Source organism: Zingiber officinale, chromosome 1A (assembly GCF_018446385.1).
Source record: "Zingiber officinale cultivar Zhangliang chromosome 1A, Zo_v1.1, whole genome shotgun sequence".
NCBI classification, from domain to species: domain Eukaryota; kingdom Viridiplantae; phylum Streptophyta; class Magnoliopsida; order Zingiberales; family Zingiberaceae; genus Zingiber; species Zingiber officinale.
This window is the reverse complement of record NC_055987.1, coordinates 147,920,421-147,941,938: the sequence shown is the minus strand read 5'-3', so window position 1 is coordinate 147,941,938 and position 21,518 is coordinate 147,920,421. Positions and strand designations below refer to the sequence as shown.

General features: G+C 37.7%; 2 protein-coding genes across 4 annotated transcripts; one reads left to right on the top strand and one right to left on the bottom strand.

Moving 5' to 3' along the window:
- Nucleotides 1-10,775: 10,775 nt before the first annotated feature.
- LOC122037909 (ETO1-like protein 1) lies at nucleotides 10,776-16,252 on the top strand. 2 transcript variants are annotated; one of them, XM_042597384.1, is made up of 6 exons: nucleotides 10,776-10,994; nucleotides 11,512-11,671; nucleotides 11,780-13,489; nucleotides 13,623-13,914; nucleotides 14,042-14,351; nucleotides 15,716-16,252. In XM_042597384.1, the coding sequence occupies exons 2-6, from the start codon at nucleotides 11,547-11,549 to the stop codon at nucleotides 15,934-15,936; spliced, it is 2,658 nt and encodes an 885-aa protein (XP_042453318.1). In that variant the 5' UTR covers nucleotides 10,776-10,994; nucleotides 11,512-11,546; the 3' UTR covers nucleotides 15,937-16,252. The 2 variants fall into 2 exon arrangements, with proteins under 2 accessions (XP_042453318.1, XP_042453317.1); XM_042597383.1 differs by having other exon boundaries at nucleotides 10,776-11,671.
- A 1,691-nt stretch (nucleotides 16,253-17,943) lies between these two features.
- On the bottom strand, nucleotides 17,944-20,355 carry LOC122037910 (perakine reductase-like). Of its 2 annotated transcripts, none has more exons than XM_042597386.1 (7): nucleotides 20,169-20,355; nucleotides 19,901-20,068; nucleotides 19,622-19,825; nucleotides 18,970-19,142; nucleotides 18,781-18,877; nucleotides 18,548-18,701; nucleotides 17,944-18,446 (listed from the first exon to the last, which is right to left on the bottom strand). In XM_042597386.1, the coding sequence occupies exons 1-7, from the start codon at nucleotides 20,217-20,219 to the stop codon at nucleotides 18,247-18,249; spliced, it is 1,047 nt and encodes a 348-aa protein (XP_042453320.1). In that variant the 5' UTR covers nucleotides 20,220-20,355; the 3' UTR covers nucleotides 17,944-18,246. The 2 variants fall into 2 exon arrangements, with proteins under 2 accessions (XP_042453320.1, XP_042453319.1); XM_042597385.1 differs by having other exon boundaries at nucleotides 17,945-18,446; nucleotides 20,142-20,355.
- Between the last annotated feature and the right edge of the window lie 1,163 nt (nucleotides 20,356-21,518).

The window sequence follows — 21,518 nt, the reverse complement described above, 5'->3', positions numbered from 1 at the left end:
TTAGATGTTGTATTATCTATTCTTATTATCAAGTATGCATGACTTAACGGATCTGAAGGATTGGCATTAGGCTAAAATTTAGTTAGATCTGTTGGACCTAGTAGCTGGTGGGAAGTCTAGATAGATCTGGAGGACTTGATATCTAGCAGAAAGTGCAGCTGGGTCTACAAGATCAGATAGTTGGTCGAAGTTCAGTTGATTCTACAAACCTGACAATTAACAGAAAGACCTGATGGATCAAAGGAGAGTCAAGTGATTCTGCATGACAAGCGAGGTAAGTCGCTGGAAGAGAGTGATTATATTCTATGAGGATGAATCGAGTTAGGAACTTCATACGCTGGTCCAGTTTAGATCTATTTTGGAAGTCTAAGCTCAGACCATGACTAAATCCTGGTCTCAGAAAGACATGATCTAATTAATAATCTTATTAAATTATACTAACTCTGTTTTGAAAGTTAAATATTTTTTCGTTTGACTAACGAATTTTTTATAGGAGCAAAAATAAAGTAAAGTCTCGGATGAACTGTGTCCGAGGCACCTCGGATGGTTGAGGAGGCACCTCGTGTAGGTCCCTTTGGAGGCCGGCAAGAGGGGAGGGGTGAATTGCCCTACAAGAATAAACGAAAAAACATTTCTCGGATATTTAACTAATTAATAGACACTTATAATAAAAGGACGAGACTAAATAAACAGAAATCAGACACAGAGGATTTACTTGGTTTGCAATCAGAGGATTGCTAATCCAAAGCAAAGATGACGCACTATCTGATTCTCCTCTGGGCGGAGTAGCCTCTTACAGCGTTGACAGTACAAAAGAATAGAAAGCACAGAAATAAATGAATTACAAGTTCGTTGTTCTAACTGTGCAGATCAGTGCTATATTTATAGCACTAGTCGGGGCGCCCCGAATGAGTTCCGAGCGTCCGGGGGGGATAAAATTTTATCCCCCAACGATCAGATCGCGTTTGACGCGATCCTGGTCAAAATCCAGGTCCGGGCGCTCGGAAGGGTTCCAACGCCCCGGACTGCTCCGGGCGCCCCGGAGCCCAAAGTCAACAACGTTGAATTTTTCGCCTCCGGTTCAGCTCGTCTCGGTCCGGGTCTTATTCACTCCGGCTCCACTAGCTTGGGTGATCTCGGCCATCCGGAATAGGGCTCACCCGAACCCAAGTTCCGGCCTTCTCCTCGAGCAGCCTTCCTTCCCGGTTTCTCATCAATCCAACGCCGCGCACGTTCTTCTCGTCCACCGGTGTACTCTTCCACGGTCACCTCGTCCCTCGGACGCACCGAGCCCGTCGGCTCTCTCCCCGTGCCGACCTTCTCGCTAGCTGCGTCTTCCGCTCGACTTCCTGTGTTCCTAAGCTCCTGCACACTTAGACACAAGGGTTAAACAAACGCAGGACCTAACTTAACTTGTTTGATCACATCAAAACACCTTGGGGTTCCAACAATCCCCCCATTTTTGTTGTGAGCAACCCAAGTTAAGTTAGGGTAAACATATGCAATAAAAATAATTTATATTCAAATAAGTCCAAATATTTTTCAATTGAAAAATTATATTACCTCCCCCTAGACTTAACATACTTCTCTCCCTTTGATCACATAAAAAGTGGAGTTATAAACAAGTCTAAGGTAAATTAAAAAAACTTTAAGTGTAAAATAAAAAATGTCTAAGTGAAGACACTCTTCAGAAATTTTCTTTCGAGAAAAATTTAAGTAAAATATTTTTCAGATAAAAACAGTCATAAGTGTTAAAAAAAATTTTAAGTTTGAAATTTATTTCAACATTCCCCAAAAAAAATTTTCTATTTAAAAAAAATATTCTAAGTTAATATTCATAAGAAATAATTCTAAGTCAATTTTAAGAAAAATTATATGGCAATATTATCATAAAAAAATTGTTATTCAAAATATATATATATATATATATATATTTTTTTTAAAAAGACTTAAGGCAAAAAAAATATTCCAAGTTAACTTTCATAAACAAAAAAATTCACACAAATTGAATAACTCTTTTAAAGCATTAAGTAATTTAAATTAATGCTTTTTCAGTTAGTCAATTAAACTTTTCATTTCGATACTTGGCTTCCAGGTTATGGCGAGGCACTAGGTCTTCTTGGTTATTGGAGCAACAACCACTTCCTTAGACAAAGTCTCATAATGAAATTAGTTGTTTAATTTCCTTGCTGAAAATGATAAGTCTGATTTTAATTTTAAATTAAACAGGTTTATGGAACCCAGTAGAGGTTCCTACCTACAAGATTAACCAAGTATTTCCTAGGTACATAGATTTTTGATATATTTCTAATTTGACTTTGATGAAATCTATAATACCAATTTAAACCTCTATAATTTCTAAAAGTAGAAAAATTTGAACCATTAGATTTTTTCAATATTTTTATTTTTTCTTTTATTTTTTCATTTTCAATTTTTAATTTTTCAAAATCCTCTATAAGACATGATCTTGCCAAAATTCTTTTTGTTTTTAGAATTTCATTTTCTAATTTGGTATTTTTATTTCTAATTTATACATGGATTTAGCCATTGCCTTAATACCAAAGTAAAGTTCATCAGGGGGTAAGAGACATACCTCACTTACCATATCAGACTTAAAGCCTGAATCTCCCCCTGCTTCGCTACTTCCATCTGAGGTCGCTCCCCCTTCATCGATGTTGGGTTCTGATGTACTTTGTCCTTCGTAGCTTGCCATCAGTGCAATCCCCACATATTCTTGAATCTCGGACTCAGATGAGGAAGTGTCGTCCCAAGTGGCTTTTAGGTTCTTGTGTTTCTTGGGTGTCTTCATTTTGTCCTTCTTTAGTTCTGGGCAATCCTCTCTTAAGTGTCCTTCCTTTTGACACTGATAGTAGCACACTTTTCTTCTATTTCTTGGATTCTTTTTATTCTGCATTTCTTTAAATTTATTAGCTCTAAAAAACTTTTTAAAGTTTCTTACCATGTATGCTTCCTGATCATCCTCTTACTCTGACTCGGGTTCATCCCTTTTGGTTGCGTTTAGCGCAATCATCTGGCTTGATTCCTTTGTTCCTGCACACCTAGTTTCATGCAATTCAAGAGTGGAGAACAGTTCTTCTAAAGTATTTACCTCCAGGTCTTTCGAAATGTAGTAGGCATCGACGATTGATGTCCAATCTGATGTTCTGGGAAACGCGTTGAGTGCGTAGCGTATCGTTTCTTGATTTGTTACCGTTTCTCCGAGGTTCTCGAGACCAGTAATCAGTTCTTTTACATTTGCGTGTAGACTAGCTACTTTCTCACCTTTCTCCTGTCAGATGTTCATTAGCTTGTTCTGGAGGATTTCTCTTTTAGCGAGTTTCGCTTCGGACGTGCCTTCGTGGAGTTCCAGGAACTTCTCCCAGAGTTCTTTGGTAGATGAATAGCTTCCGATGCGGTTGACCTCTTGAGGCGGCAACACGCTCAGCAGGTGATATTCCGCACGGCTGTTTGCTACAGACTCATTCTGCTCCTTCTTTGTCCAGTGGCTCTCTTCTTTTTCTTCTCCATCTTGATTCATTGGAGCTACAAAACCATATTTCATAATAAATCGAATTTTGAAATCAGTTCTTAGGAATACCTCCATACGTCGCTTCCAGTCTGCGAAGTCCCCCTAGAATTTTGGTGGAATGATGCTTAGTCCGGCCATCATGTTGCTTCAATTGGCGGTTAGTTCTCCTGCAGCGCCTTGCTCTGATACCACTTATAGGTCTCTTTGGAGGCCGGCAAGAGGGGAGGGGTGAATTGCCCTACAAAAATAAACGAAAAAACCTTTCTCGGATATTTAACTAATTAACAGACACTTATAATAAAAGGACGAGACTAAAAAAACAGAAATCAGACACAGATGATTTACTTGGTTTGCAATCAGAGGATTGCTAATGCAAGGCAAAGATGACGCACTATCTGATTCTCCTCTGGGCGGAGTAACCTCTTACAACGTTGACAGTACAAAAGAATAGAAAGCACAGAAAGAAATGAATTACAAGTTCGTTGTTCTGACTGTGCAGATCAGTGCTATATTTATAGCACTGGTCAGGGCGCCCCGAATGGGTTCCGGGCGCCCAGGGGGGATAAAATTTTATCCCCCAACGATCAGATCGCGTTTGACGCGATCCTGGTCAAAATCCAGGTCCGGGCGGCCGGAAGGGTTCCGAGCGCCCCGGAGGGCTCCGGGCGCCTCGGAGCCCAAAGTCAACAACGTTGACTTTTTCACCTCCGGTTCAGCTCGTCTCAATCCGGGTCTTGTTCACTCCGGCTCCGCTAGCTTGGGTGATCTCGGCCATCCGGAATAGGGCTCACTCGAGCTCAAGTTCCGGTCTTCTCCTCGAGCAGCCTTCCTTCCCGGTTTCTCGTCCCTCCAACGCCACGCACGTTCTTCTCGTCCACCGGTGTACTCTTCCGCGGTCACCTCGTCCCTCGGACGCACCGAGCCCGTCGGCTCTCTCCCCGTGCCGTCCTTCTCGTTAGCCGCGTCTTACGCTCGACTTCCTGTGTTCCTAAGCTCCTGCACACTTAGACACAAGGGTTAAACAAACGCAGGACCTAACTTAGCTTGTTTGATCACATCAAAACACCTTGGGGTTCCAACACCTCGGAGCCTGGAAGGCACCCTCGGGTGGATATAAGTTGTAGTCCACACGACTTATTGCGACTGAAGCTTAAGGGATTATATTTACACCTGGAGGCACCTCAGACGAGGTTGGAGGCACCGCAACGCTCCTTATAAGAGTTGTTCGGCCAGCAGAATAGATAGAATTGATATTCGAGATTTAAGCATTAATATGTAAGAACAATATTAATGCATTGACACTAACATGCAGGTCAATTGACTTAATCCCATAAGTCATGGATATGAGATATACTCATGTTGACACATGGGTATATATTAGAGAATATGTACTGAATTGATCCGTTATGAGAATGTTTTATGAATCGTTATACAAATGTCATAAATATTCTTATAATGACTGTTGGTATAAATAGTACTTAGACTTGAAGTTACTAGGTTTTCTACATAAAGAGTTGTGTACTTTAGTATCGACAAATGTCACCTATAACAAGGTGAATTATAGAGTCGGTCACTGTGTATGCAATAAGTTATACGGAGGGATGTGAGTGATATAAATGGGAGATATCACTTTCATTTGATGGAAGTGATATCCGTAAGCTCTTTGATTAAGTAGGACACAAGAATTCATAACCATGCTCAAATTAGTCAATATGAGATATTGAGCTTATTTGATTGAGTGTATTTACTTAAGAATCAAGAAACACAATGATTGATAAGGATATGATATGGTCTATACCTCATAGATCAATCTAGATATCTTAGATAGAAGGACCAAGTCATATAAGATAATAAACATCAAAAGATTAGGTCGGGTCTCGACATTCTCGTCACTTAGATAGCAATGATGCATTGCTAGATGTCACTCATTGCTTATTTATCTAAAATGATTTTAGATACATTGCCAATGTTACGAGAGCCTATTGGGTAAAGAACATGTTGATTTGGAGATGAATAATAGAGTTAAGTCTAATCCAAATTAGACACATTGAGTTAGATTCAAATGAATTCAGATTAGACTCATTGGTTTATTGAGTTAATGTCTTATTGGGTTAATGATTAATCCAATATACTAAATCTAACTCATTAAGATTAATAAATATTAATAGAGATTAATATATCATTAATCAAAAGGAAGATCAAGAGACAAAAACTTTTTATATTCATTGGATGAGTACAAAAATCATTTGTAAAAGTAAACTTTAGGTGAAATAACATTTTTGGTAAAGTAACATTTTGGTGTAGTAACCCTTTTGGTAAAGTAATCCTTTTGTGAAGTAAGCCTATATAGGAAAGTAACCTTTTGGGTGATGGTTATCAATTTGGTTTTTTGCTTCTTCCTCTTATTATCATGGCTAAACGAACAACCTTGGGTAGTCGCTAGCACAATGAAAGTTGTTATTCTCCGAATATGAGTTCGTACGACGAATGAGGAAATATGTTCATGTGGATACCGTAGAGGCGCAGATGTTCTGATCACGCTGAAATCTATCAAGGACAAAGTTGTTGTCAAGAGTTCGTGTTTACGTAACAAAGGTAACTATTCTATCATGATAGAGTAGAAAAGAAAATATGTATACTGCATTTGCATGGATCTCTGGAGGGATCTCCGTTTTTCCACTGCGTATTTATTTGTTTTTTTTGCAAACAGACGATCACTGCAGGTAGACCGACACCGACACACGAGCCCTCAACTTCGACAATCCCGTATTGGTAACTTTTAATTAAATTTAGTTACATTATTATTACTCAAAAGGCAGTGTAGGTTGTTACACTGTCCTCTATTCTTATACTTGATTCACTTTTTCGACAGTTCCAGAAGAGGTTTTTTAGTGGATTAACCATCGATACAGTCTGAGGGATCGTGAATTTTGAAATAGGAGTCGACAGATACTCCGAACCAAGTAAAAGATAATTGTACCCCTTTTTTACTTGTTCGGTTATTTTTCCACTACACATTCATATTTCTAAAATCGAAACAAAAATTTTAAAATATATGTGATTCACCATCCCATACGCACCGATCCTACGGAATCAATTTGACGAGTCTAACCTTACTTGGTACAAAATTTTCATGGACCAACCCATCACCTCCAAAGAGCAATTATAAAAATAAAACATGAGAGCAGAAAAAAGAAAAGGGCCAGGAAAGTTATAAGTCATGGCCTCTACTTGCAGCCCAGGATGCATAAACAGTTAGACCAACGACCACTGCAGACTGTTGTGCCTGAGTTCATATATAACGTCAATATTATGATCAAAACACTGTCTCAAGGTTAATTGTGTACAAGTTTCTTTCTATTTTACTCAACTATCTAGTAGAGTAGCTCAAGATCAACCTTAGTAGTACTTAGTTTATTTTTAATTTTACTTGACTTTTCATAAAGTTCAATCAAATCAATATTATTGTCAATTAAATTGGTACATAAAGATAAATATGATCTCTCATCTCCTAAGATAGCACAAACTAGATTTTGGTCACCAACTACAACTCTTCTTATTTTCCATGTTAGTTAGGGTTTTGTTCTACCTAATTTAACATAGATCCAACCATTAAAACTTTTGACGACTTCAAATTTATTTTATTTGCTTGATAAAGGTTGCTTTTAAGCATATAACCCTAGAACTAGTTAGGGAAATTGTGGTCATGGCTTAAAAAAGGAGATCACTTTCCAATATAAAAGTCGATATCATGATTCTTAGTGTCACTAAAAATCTACTTCAGTGGAAAATGTTGCAAGGATTATTTAAAAATTTTCAAGTGGAGTCATTGCAAGCACTTAATGTCTTTAATTAAAGTTTGGTCCCTGCATTATTCTTTTACTAAGCTTATATTTATCCCATTTCTTTTATGTTTTTTTTTAAATTCTAAATCTTTCGGTTTTACAATATTTACCTGAAACACTGAAACTATAAATCAGTTTGTAAAAATATTAGAATTATTATTTTTTATTTAATTCGATTGACCAATTTGAATCAAATTTGAAATCTTTGTCGTTTTACCATTACTGCCAACGGCTAGTTAGTGTACTTTCTGCTTGATCCGTTCACATTTTTTCTAATTATAAAAATTTAAAAAATACATTTTTAAAAACTATTTATTACCAATTTATTTCATAACAACTATTTTGACCAAAAATTAATGATTAAAAAATTTATTGAAATTTGAGGGAATCAAATTAAATCAATGACGCGGACTTTAGAGAAATTTAATAAAACAAAATAAAGGATCCATGTGAGCTGTTGGTAATCCAGCCAGTCAACTAAAAAGACGTTATCGAGGTGTTTTTTTTTATGATTAATTAGAAAAAACTTAAAAAGTAATTGTTTTTTAAGTAATAATCAGACATATCTCATAATTCGTTTCGTTTCGTTTCTAAAGAATATTAAAACAGGTCAATTATAAATTAATTTATAGTCTATCTATTTTAATTTACTTTTATCAAAAGCACACTTTATTCACTCCATTCCATATATAATTACTTAACTAAATTCTATTAAACTATTCTCATTATTATCTTGTACTTATATTTCTCATCTAAATTTTGAACCGGAGATATGGTATAGTTACTACAAACTCATAACTACTACACGGTGAATGTTAGATACATTTTGAAAGACTATAATTTTTAATTTGGATTGAATTACAAAACACATAATATATTAAATTAAAATTCATTAAGAATTTAAACATGAGATATAGATAAGATAATAAATACGAATAGTATTAAGGATGATTACATCATTTTATCAAGGACTATCCTTTTTTTTTATTAAAAAAAATTAAAGGGACAACAAAAATCAGATCGATTTATATTTCTACGGTTTAGCGAAATAATTTTTTTTTTTTTTTTGTTTCTTATTTTTTTTTGAAAACAACGGCATCTTTTTTGTTCTTTTAATGAAAAAGAAAACAAGAGGAGGTAACATGGTTTCCAGCTCATTGACATGGAAATAAGTAGCTTTGCAGTGGGCTGTAGACTTTGTATTCATTTAGATATTATATTCAAGTCGTGGTCAATGAAATGAAAACAAATTAAAAGAGCCACCGTCATTTTAGAATATATATACTCTATCCTACGGATTACTACGGACTTTGCCATGTCATTTTAATTTTAATTTTTTAAATGCAATATTTTCTCTTTCTTAATTGTTTTCTTCTTCTTCTCGCTGTAACGAAACGCTCACCGCGCCGACTGGACGCGATCGTGCCGGATTTCGGACTGGACGCTTGCGACTGGACGCTGCCGACTGGACGTGATCGTGCCGACTGGACGCTGCCGACTGGACGAGATCGCGGCCGGATTCCGGCGCGATCGTGGCCGGATTCCGGACGCGATCGCGACTGGACGTGATCGCGCCAGATTACGTCCGCGATCGCGCAGGAATCCGGCCGCGATCACGCCAGAATCTGGCGCGATCACGTCCAGTCGCGAGCGTCCAGTACGTCGCGATAGAGGTCGGATTTCGGACGCTATCCCCGACGGGTTCACCTTCTGGTCTATAGTATGGGTGTCTCCAGGCGGCCGGAGGCCGCCGGCGGTGGGCAGATGGCGGGGTAGGGCGTGTGGCGGGCGCGCGAGGAGGCGCGGTGAGCACAGTCAGCAGCGAGAACCAATTGTTTCGGCGAGAACCAATTGCTTTGGACGCGACTGTGCCGGAATTCGAATGCGACCACGCCGGCGGTGGGCGGGTGGGCGGCGGTGGGCGATGGGCGGGTGGCCAGCGGCGAGGCTGGCACGATGGCCGCCTGGCATCTGGATTGATCGCGGCCGGAGTGGGCGGCGGTGGGCGATGGGCGGGTGGCCGGCGGCGAGGCTGGCACGATGGCCGCCTGGCACGATGGTCGTCTGGCTTGGCACACGAACGATGTTCGTGGTTTCGGCAACGAGAGAAAAAAAAGGAAAAGTTGCATTTAAAAAATTAAAATTAAAATGACATGGCAAAGTCCGTAGCAATCCGTAGGATAGAGTCCGTAGCATAACAAAACTCTCTCTCTCTCTATTTATATATATATATATATATCTCTAAAAATAATTTAAATTAAGCTAGAATATTTTTGATATAATAATATTTGATATGAAGTGTTTTTTTTTTTTTCAATTTTGCTAATAATATTGATATATGAGTATTTTTAAATAAAAATAATAATATAGTGTTATTTTAATATTTTGATGATGAAACATAATGAATACTCTTTAAATTTTATCCAATGTATAATAGAGAAAGGAAATAATTAAGAAAGTAAACAAACAAACAAAACTTGAAAAAAAAATAGAAAGAAATTAACATCTACTAAATGCCAATTTAAACGAGATAGAAATAAATTAAAAAAGGTGATTTTTGATGATACTATTTGGCTTTTCAAAATGCTTTCTGATCAAGAATAAATTGCAAAAAGAACGTAGCAAAATAATTTAGTATAAATTTTAAGAACAAAGCACATTATTATTCTATTGGGGAATAAAGATGATAAAAAGGATCACTTACTAAAAGTCAATCATCCATGTGTTGTATATTTAGTAATTCAAAGAGACTGTCAGATAAATACCCTTCGTAATTTATTCTCTTTCAAAATGTGTGAAACAGTTTTGAAAAAAATATTAAGATGACATTTTATTTTTTATTCAAGTAACTAATCTCTAATCTTGGCACAGGATATATGGATTGTTAAAAAAAATTATATTTTTGTATAATAAGAATTTAAATTTTAGGTTCCATATTTTATGCTCGCGGAGTTAGAACCACTAGAGTGCCACTGATCATCTTGAGAACTAGTTGGACTTAGACTTGAATTAATTAAAAAAAAACTAACATAGCAACTTGAATGAAAAGAAATTATTAGTAATATAATCTTAAAAACTGTATAATATAATTGCATTATATACACCCTTTGAATTATTTAATATCTTTTAAACAATAACAATTTGACAAATTAATTTATTCTTAATATTTGCAAGTTTAAATGTTAAAACTTTTGTTAGATGATATTGTTTTATGTAATTATTAAAACTATCGTTTATTGAAATTGTATTTTTTTAATGGTGATTTAGAATTTGGAAAGCTTATAGTCATAGATCCTCGAAAGGTTAAATACGTGATTATAAACTATTACAAGGTTAGATATGTAAAAAGGCAAATCTCTCTCTCTTTTTATTGTTTTTTTGCCTATAAAAAACAGGCAATTTATTTCTTCCCTTGATCTCTCTCTGGCCGCCGGTTCCTTTCCTTCGTTCCCCAAGAAGCCACAGAATCTCAGCTCAGATCGGGGATCTGCACGTTGGCGTTGGATCCCTTCTCTCACTACCCAGCGTCGCCGTGTTCGTCTTCGTCTTCGTGTTGATCTCGATTTTTGTGGGTCTGCGCGCGCGTGAGGGTGCCCTCGGAGCTGTTAGAACCTAACAAGGTCTGTGGGGTTCCCCTCTTCATTCGCCTCTGTTTGCCCGTAACAGAGCTTTCATTTTAGGGTCTTGATCTCGCAAAATCCTTGTTCCTGTTTAGCTTCTTAGGAGGGTCGGTGGTCGGGGTCCTTCTCCGTCTGTTCTACTCGGTCTCCTGTATTCAAGCTCTCGTTCTTCTTCTTTTGCTGGGAATTAGATCGACTAGGAAGCGCCTTGGCTCGTTTTGTTATACCTTGGGGAAGTCTTCCGTTTCGTGTGAAGGATCCGAGGCGGTTTGTAATTGGGATTGGGGAAAAGTTTGCTTCTTGCCTCTTTTCTCTTTTGGATTCTGTAAATTCTCGGGTTCCCTTTTTGTGAATCCTTTTTGATTTTTTTATTGCATCCGTTGGTGTTCAATTTTTGGATCTCCTTGAGTGTTGGACAGAGGTCCTCTTTGATAGAGCTTGTTGTGAGTGGGTCTGTTTTTCTTTTACCTATTTCACTCTTCTCTGATCTTTTTGATCACTTATGCATTCCGCGTAGTGTGGAGATTTGGGAACTATTTTCTCACTTATGCAATGAGGAATTTCTTCCTCTCGGACTCCTACAAAGAGATACAACTTCATGCTCTTAATCCCCAATCATGGCTTCAGGTGGAGAGAGGCAAACACTGCAAATCTACTTCATATTCCCCTTCTTCCATGTAAGAATATGTTTATCTCTCTCTCTCTCTCTATATATATATTTCTTTTTAGATTACTTCTATTTTCAGTTTAACACAAACCATGCCTGATTGTTGTTTTCAACACAGTGAATCTCTTATCAAGGTTGCCGAGCCTCCAGTTCTCAGTCTATTCAAGCCAGTAGATTATGTTGAAGTCTTAGCTCAGATCCATGAAGAACTTGAGACGTGCACTCTACAAGAAAGGTCAAATCTGTATTTGCTCCAATTTCAGGTATTCCGTGGACTTGGGGAAACTAAATTGCTCCAAAGAAGTCTTCATTCTGCTTGGCAGAATGCTAGTACAGTTCACGAAAAACTTATATATGGGTCATGGCTACGGTATGAGAAACAAGGGGAAGAAGTTATTTCTGACCTCCTTGCTTCCTGTGGAAAGTGCTCACAAGAATTTGGACTTCTTAATGTTGCCTCTCAGTTTCTTACTGAATCTGTTGAGACAATCAATCAATCTAGTTATGAAATTGAACAGATTTCAACTAAAGTTTTCTTTCAGATTAAGGGTGAGATTATAACCTGTGAAAGACAAAAGATTGCAGCTTTGTCTGTTCCATTTAATACAATGCTGAATGGATCCTTCACAGAGTCAAATCTTGAAGTTATTGACTTGTCTGAGAATGGTATCTCACCAGTGGGAATGAGAGCAGTCTCTAAATTCAGTGTTGTAGGGCGCTTAGATGATTTGTCAGTTGAAATTTTGTTGGAAATTATGGTATTTGCCAATACATTCTGTTGTGAAAGACTTAAAGATGCTTGTGATAGGCACTTGGCATCATTAGTTTCTTCACGGCAAGATGCTGTAGAACTCATTGAATGTGCAATGGAAGAGAATGCTCCTGTGCTTGCTGCTTCATGCTTGCAAGTCTTCTTAAGAGAGCTTCCTGAATGTTTGAATGACGAGCAAGTTATAAAAACCTTCTTGAATGTCAACAAGCAACAAAGGGCAACCATGGCAAGTCATGCTTCATTTGCACTATATTGTTTGCTAAGTGAAGTCACAATGAACATCAATCCAAAGTCAGATAACACAGTATGTTTCTTAGAGAAGTTGGTGGAATCGGCAGAAAGTACTGGGCAGAAGCAAGTCGCCTTTCATCAGCTTGGTTGTGTGAAGCTGCTGAGAAAGGAATACAGTGAAGCAGAACACTACTTTAGTGCTGCTTTTACTGCTGGTCATGTATATTCAGTTGCTGGTTTAGCTAGGTTGGCTTGCATCAGAGGTGACAAGCTTTTTTCATATGAGAAACTTAGCTCTGTGATATCTTCCTATCAACCACTAGGATGGATGTACCAGGAGAGAGCTCTATATTGTGAAGGTGATAAGAAGCTTGAGGATCTTGATAAGGCAACGGAGTTGGATCCTACTCTCACTTTCCCATACATGTATCGAGCAGCTTCTTTCATGAGAAAACAAGATGCCAAACTTGCTCTGGCAGAAATTAATCTACTGTTAGGGTTCAAGCTTTCTTTGGAATGTTTAGAACTGCGATTTTGCTTCTATCTTGCACTTGAAGATTACAAAGTTGCACTTTGTGATGTCCAAGCCATCCTGACACTGTCCCCTGAGTATCGAATGTTTGAAGGACGTGTTACTGCATGCCAGTTGCGGACGCTTGTCAGAGAGCATGTGGATCAGTGGACTACTGCAGATTGTTGGCTTCAATTATATGATCGATGGCTATCTGTAGATGACATAGGCTCCCTTTCAGTAATCTATCAGATGCTTGAATCTGATGCTGCAAAAGGAGTGTTATACTTCAGGCAGTCTTTGCTTCTGCTTAGGTAAATTTTATTATCCTCGTCTTATATGAGAATTCAAGCTTTATAATTCAAGCTTTCACCAATCTTTTCTATAACTCTTGAGCTTGTTTTCTTTAATACAGTAAAAAAAAAACTCATGTTTCTGGTCATTCAGGTTGAACTGCCCTGAGGCTGCAATGCGCAGCCTGCAGCTAGCTCGCCAACATGCCGCAACTGAACATGAACGCTTGGTTTATGAAGGTTGGATATTATATGATACTGGTCACTGTGAAGAAGGACTTCGTAAAGTGGAGGAGTCAATCTCCATTCAAAGATCATTTGAGGCTTTCTTTCTGAAAGCCTATGCGTTGGCAGATTCAAGTCTTGATCCTTCATCTTCTGCTACTGTTGTTTCACTTCTTGAAGATGCTTTAAAATGCCCTTCAGATAGGCTTCGGAAGGGTCAGGTAACCATATTGAATTCTGAATTATCTAAATATTTTTTTAACAAACTGTTCAATTAATGGTTTTAACAATTTTAGGTGTTCAGGGTTTAAATATAGTCTCTTTTCATTTTCTCTATTCATTTTGCAGGCATTGAACAATCTTGGCAGTGTATATGTTGACTCTGGGAATATAGATATGGCGGCTGATTGTTACATCAGTGCCCTTAAAATCCAGCACACTCGGGCGCATCAAGGCCTTGCTCGAGTCCATTTCCTTAAGAATGATAGAAAGGCTGCATATGAGGAAATGACCAAGTTAATAGAGAAGGCTAGAAACAACGCGTCAGCATATGAGAAAAGGTCTGAATACTGTGAACGTGAACATACTAAAGATGATCTACAAATGGTGACTCAATTGGATCCTTTGCGTGTTTATCCATATAGATACAGAGCAGCAGGTTAGATCCTTTCCTTCCACTTTTTTCCTTTCCTTTTTACAAAATATTTATATTTAGCACTGTAGATATTCATCAAGGAAAAGAAAATTTTTGTTAACATTTTCTTTATCTTCATGTGACAAAATCAATAACAAAATTTATTCATAAGAATTTGCAACTTTGTAATTAGTATCACTATCTTGAATCTTTTTGAGTATTAGTATCTAAAGAAAGATGCTAAAGGAATTGTAAATAAGTGTTCTTCAGTGAAAGAATAGTGCTAAATGGTGTCCCAAAGAACCATTAACTCTTAAATTTAGGCTAATAAATAAATTGATAGTTCACAGTTATTTTTGCTGGCATATGTTGATCTTTGAAGCAGTTGCATTTGTTGGTTGATTATACCTTTTTGAGTTTATTGATGATACCATGTGGATTCAAGCTACTTATCATCATGTGAACTGTGATTGGGCCTGACATGCCTCATAATTGTGGCATCCTTCTAATTTAGCTCTCGATACCGAGAGGTATTGATGTTCTTAAAGAAGGCTTCATAGAGATTTACAAGGGAAGGACATGTTTTGATCACAATTATCAAGGCACCTTGAACCTATTTGGGTTGGAGACTTTTAACACATTATTGGTTCAAGATGAATAATGAAAAGATCGAAGGATGCATTGTGCAATTCAATCTTATTTCTGGATAGGAAAGATAGCATTTACTGTGATGTGGGCACTGATGATCATGACTTCGGGTGGATTCCTATCCCATCTCACATGATGTAGGTGGCCTGATGGTGCTGTTATAAAAGGAGATACCCATGAACTGCAGTAGATTGTTGTGCAATGACCTTAAACCAAGTGCCCAGCATGTGTGCATACATCATTATTTTTTATTTAAGTACAATCAAAATTTTGTGTTTATTTAAATGATCATTGTTTTGGTACACAACTGTTATTTAGATAAATACCATCAGATCATATCTGAAATAGTCTTTTTGTAGAGAATTTTTTAACCCTAAGACTATTCTTACAAGTGATTATTAACGGACTTAGGTTTAGAAAGAAAAACATTATATTTGTTTGATTTATATTAAAGAACAAATAAGCATAGGTGAGAAAAATATTGCTATTTTGCTTCCCGACATAAAGCTCTTTTAGTGGATGTAGGATTTGATTACCATGTTAAATTCTGTGCTTGGATCTAAGATTCTCAGCATGGTTCTATCCTCCTTCCATTTCTTCCAAATACTTTTGTTGTACTCATGCTAGTGCCGGTTTAACAATTTAGTTGATAGTGCTCTGAGTTTATCACCAACTTTCTCATGTCCAGACAGCATTAACTCATTCTGCTCACACAAATCTCTTATCTGAATTGTTTCCAGTGCTGATGGACAACCACAAGGAAAAAGAAGCAATAGCTGAGCTGACGAGGGCTATAGCTTTCAAGGCTGACCTTCATCTGTTACACCTCCGTGCTGCATTTTACGAACACGTTGGGGATATTGGAAGTGCTCTCAGAGACTGCCGTGCTGCACTGTCATTAGATCCAAATCACCAGGAAATGCTGGAGCTCCATAAGCGCGTGAACAGCCAAGAACCGTGATACTATGTCACACCATACCACATGATATACCAGATCCATGCAGCTGCTCCTGAACTACAGCCTGGATCAATCTGTATTTTTCTCTTCTTCCTTGCAGTAGTTCGGTACAATCATTGCGCTCTAGGATAAGTTATTCTGTGCATGCATGTAGAATTGTAGCTGCTACTCAAATTTTGGTATGTCCAAATGAGATGAAAGTTCAGAGGCAATCCATAGTAGACATGGATCTACATTTTTATCTGTTTTTTACATAAATGTAAATCTTATTTGGCATGTGTAGGTGATGCCTTAGCAAGTGCATGCTCAAAGATTCAGGTAAACAAGATCCATTAACCTCTTTCTATTGACAGGGCTTTAGATTTGTTGAACATATAAGGGTGAAGTGACCTATGGACTTAAGCCTCTATAGTCTCAAAGGTTATATAATCTATGTATAATTGAGGACCCACCGTGTATCTAGATATAATCTATAATAAAAATGTGCATTAAATTGGACGTTAACTTTGTGGTAGTTTTAATATGATGGTTCCGATTTACTATTGATATTAGCTGGGTGTTAATACCTTCATAAGCTCAAATAATGGCTATAAAAAATGAGTTTAAGTTTTGGAAAGTAATATGGAAAGTTTGATGCATTGTGATCTAGCTTTATTTTTCTAAACCATATCTTAATAATTGCAACTGTATTCTTGAAATGGGCATTGCATAAATCTCAGTCTCTTTATATGCATTTCCAGTCCTATCTAGGTATGACAATTGAAGACAGCAGCCAATTGAACTTTATCTTTGCTCTTGTATTCTTGTGCAAACACTGTTATTTGGTAAACTCACCTTTCATTGTACCAAATATACCATCTTTGTTAGCATGTGCACACTCTCACACTCGCAGTGGGACAGGAAGAGTCACAAATTTATTCATATCTAGGGACAGCAATGCAAGAGCAATGATTTAAACTTCTATCCTTGCTTGCCATACATAAAAGGTGAGGTGAGACAAGATGAACAGCACATATGCACATACATATTGAGATCCAGTGCAATCCAAAAGGAAGGTATCACTCATGGATTATAAATTTTTCATCCGATTCACTACTAATGTTATGAGTTAAGGAGGTATAGTTTTGATCAGAGTAAGTTGTTGATGGTAAAATGTTTGCTACACTCTTATCTTGCTTGTGGGTTATATATATAGCTTTTCCATGTCATGTGATTAGAATGTAAACCATCAGGATGCATATAAAGTTCTAGTCCCAGTCTGATCTAGCCTGAGGATTGCATTTGTTTTCAACCCATTCTTGTCCTATCTATGTTAGCAGATGAGGAAAGATAAGTCTTCATCAGATGAGGAAAGATAATCTTCATCAGACAGATGACACAACTGGGCATCAAAGACAGGTAATGTGACTATCTTCATGCTTATATTCGCACTATTTAAGTTATTGATCTCACAACTGTCCAACTATGTCCATGGCAGAGGTATTTAAAAGCTTGACATTCCCACTAAATTGAACACAATTCACAAGCTTTCCATGTTTAAGAGGCCTTAGATTTTGAGAATTTGGTCGTTAAGATGCAGGGATTTGTGAATGAGAAAGATAGAGGCCTTAGATTTTGAGAATTTGGCCGTTAAGATGCAGTGATTTGTGAATGAGAAGGATAGAAGCCTTAGATTTTGAGAATTTGGCCGTTAAGATGCAGGGATTTGTGAATGAGAAGGATAGATGCCTTATGTTTTAAGAATTTGACCGTTAAGATGCAGGGATTTGTGATTTGTGAATGAGGATTAACAAGAAGTCAGGCTGCCAGAAATCAAGTTAGATGGTGATCTGATGATGGAATTTTGTGAGGATCTGCTAGACGTAGGAACCAAAGAGGAGGATGGAATTTGTAAGCCTATTCTTCCTAAGAACCACATCATGAATACAATACAATAGAACAGCCTAAACCCGTATTTGGAAAGATCATTCAATAACGGTCTCACCTATTAGAATTTGTTCGACTCAGGCATTTTCTCTCTGCATTTTTCATAATAATTTCATGGTCTTCTTGCAGACGGAATGGTCAATATCAATCCAGTTTCATGCATATTCATGTCAGTTTGTATTTGTTGAATCATTCCCGTGTTTACTGTATCTTATTGTGTAAGCCAATCACTGGCATCTGCATTAGCAAGAACCCTTGGCATGAAGTTGGATGAACAGACACACATGACACTGCAAGCTTTAATACAAGTAAAGAAAAGAAACTTACATACAATCTTACATAATATGCATCTCGTTTCCAGTGAATTCAAGAGCATATGAAGGGGGATTACTTTGCTGAAAGAGTAGTCCTGTTTAAAGGTGGGGTGTCTGCATGCTTCCAACTAAATGACTCAATAAAGGCATTGCTTCTATAACCTGCCACTTCATCTTTGGACACTGCTTCAGATATTTCTTTCATGTCTTCATGATCGAGCTTAACTTTCAATGATTTAATGTTCTCATCCAAATTCTTGGTCTTAGTTGTACCTAGTAATGTTCTCAAAAAAAAATTTAAATTCCATCAATAACAAAAAAAAATAAATAAATAATTGGGTTATGGTGTGTTAATATGGGCATTGCTTGATTACCAGGAATTGGAACCACATCATCTCCTTGATGAAGAACCCAAGCGAGAGCTAATTGAGCAGGTGTGCAATGATGCTTGGAAGACAACATCTTCAACCTTGAATAAAGAGACTTGTTCTTCTCCAGATTTTCTCCAGTAAACCTTGGATGTGCATGCTGAAAAGAAAACATCTTTTAGATATGTGCAGTGCAAATGCATAGTTGTGAAAAGCTAAAGTTCTGTCAATTCTTTCACCAGGAAAGAGCTCTCAGGCAAGATTTCTGTGACTCCTTTTCCTGCGAAAAAACCCCGACCAACAGGGCTGTAAGCGACTATTCCAATGCCAAGTTCCCTAGAAATCACAGCGTTAAGTTTAATTCTGAGCTGCCAAGAAAGAATTCAATTTATGCATTCATCATCTCCACAGAGTTGAGCTATTTATACCTGCAAACTGTAATGATCTCATCCTCGCTATCTCGAGTCCATAGCGACCACTCGAGCTGCACTGCACTAATTGGATGAATAGCATGAGCACGTCTAATTGTGTTAGCACTTGCCTCTGAAAGCCCTATGTACTTCACTTTGCCTTCTTCCACTAGCTTCTTGAGCTCACCGACCTAACATAGCCAAAAAATGTAATTTCAAAAGGATTCAATTTTATATATTCAAAGAATTAGGGGTAAGTGGTAGGGGTGAGAATTCGGTTAAAATTGAACCGAACCGATTTTTTTTCGAACAAATCGAATTGAATCGATTTTCAATAAAAATCGAACCGATCCGAATTTTCAATAAAATTGAACAAATTGAACCGAACAAATCGAATAAATTGATTTTTTTAAAAAAAATTGGTATGGCTTAATAAAAATTTGATTCGGTTTAAAATTTATAATCTAAAAAATCGATTTGGTTCCAAAATTCGGCCTATTCGGTTTAACCGAATAAAAAAACTCAAAATCGAATTCGAACCAAATTAATCGATTTTTTAAAAATAAAAAACCGAATTTCCGAATAAACCAAATCGAATTTTTAAATTCGGTCGATTTATTCGGTTTAATCGAATTTTTGCTCACCCCTAGTAACGGGAATTGCATCTTACAGTCTCCTCTATCGGCACGGTCGTATCGACCCGGTGTTGATAATAAAGATCAATACAGTCAACCCCAAGCCTCTTGAGGCTCTCCTCACAACTAGCCCGAACATATTCCGGCTCCCCATTGATGACTATAGCATCCTTGCTGAAGCTCTGAACGCCAAACTTTGTAGCCAACTGAACCTTCTCCCTTGGCAAATCCTTCAAGGCCTAAACTAAAGAAACCAATTTCTTATCACACAATTTTCCAATCCATCCCAAAGAGGCGGATTAACAAAATCAAACCTTCCCCAGCAATATCTCATTGGTGCAAGGCCCATAAATGTTTGAGGTGTCGAAGAAGGTGATGCCCCTGTCAAAGGCATGCTTGATGATGGACACTCCAACTTCATCACTCACTGGATCATTGTATACTCCACTGAGACCCATGCAACCGTAGCCTAGCTTGGATACCTATAAAGTATTATAATCTCATTCAATCATTTGATCAACAATTTAAGAAGTTTCAAGGAGAAGAGCACTGGACCTCTAAGCCTTGGGACCCTAGCTTCACCTTAGGGACGAGGAAGCTGTCCTGCTTCTCCATTTGTTCTTGGCACAGCATTAATGGTGAGCCTGAGCCAGCTATCTCCTACTGTATATATAAGGGAACGATAAGGCCGAAGGATTGATTCCATTGTGTTGCCACACCGCAGAGCTCATGGCTTCTGTAAGCATCCATTAGTTTAGCGAATAATGGAATTTGAAAAGGATGAGAAATTCTATAAGCAACTTGCCTCTACTTTGCTGTTGCAGACAACGCACGCTGGTGACGATGTGATGGCGATGGAATAGATGAAAAAAGGTGACGAAGCCTTGTCTCACTCGCTGCATCGCATTCAATCAACACTAACAAGAGAAATATCACAATGTCACCGTGGGATGGATGATGTTTCGGACTTGGCCCGAGTGCTTCACTTTTTGTCTTTCCAGTGTATAAGTCACTCAAATCTTCGACTCAAAAGATTTAGTACTCTGTAAAAGTCCACCAATGTTTATTTGTTTACTGCAAATAATTATAAAGAAAACAAAGCATAGATGCAGCTGCCCCTCGATTAGCAAATGACCCGTGGAGCAGCAGCAGCAAGTTGCTGCTCTGTTTGGATCAAATTCTACTCTAGTGGACAGCATGACGGCCCCCCTTCAAGGACTGTCTGAGTGAAGTGGCGACCCATGCTAGATTTGTTCTCATTATAGACATGGTACGAAAAAGAAAAGTTAAGGAGCCACAGCGACGGTCCCCTTTCATGCAATGTATGGATCCTCTCCAGTTGACACCATGACGGTCCCCTTTCATGCTGTTCTAACTATAGACACACAAGGAGAGAAAAGAAAATCATTCAACTTGGAAACATCCAATAGTTTCACTGTCATGTCCTGCTTTTATTTGTTGTACATATTTCCTACACTGATTCTGACTTTGTTCTTGGATAATCTGCTTAATTTCCATATCTTTTTTTCCACTTGTTATTCTAGCACCTGTTCTTAGCCGTCACAATGTATTTGATGTGTGCTCATTTCTGTCGAGCTCAGCCTTCTCAGAAAAGAATTGCTCAGGTACTGATTATGAATTTCATCTCTTTATGCAGCAAGATTTATTGAGTGTTATCAGGATCTTATCATCTTAATTTTAGTTTTAGTTGCAAACTTGTTGTAACTCGTATGGGGTAAAGGATAAGGTTGTCCTCTCCAGTTTCTCCTCTAAACTTGACTTCATTTTCGATGGCGCCTTAAACCCTATACCAAATCCAAACAACAAAAAGTTCTAAATCTTTCTAACTCATTCCCATTGTTTCCGACTGACCAATTGATCCTAGTCAAAGTGAAATTATGTGAAATGATTTCAGTGCCAATGATTAAGTCC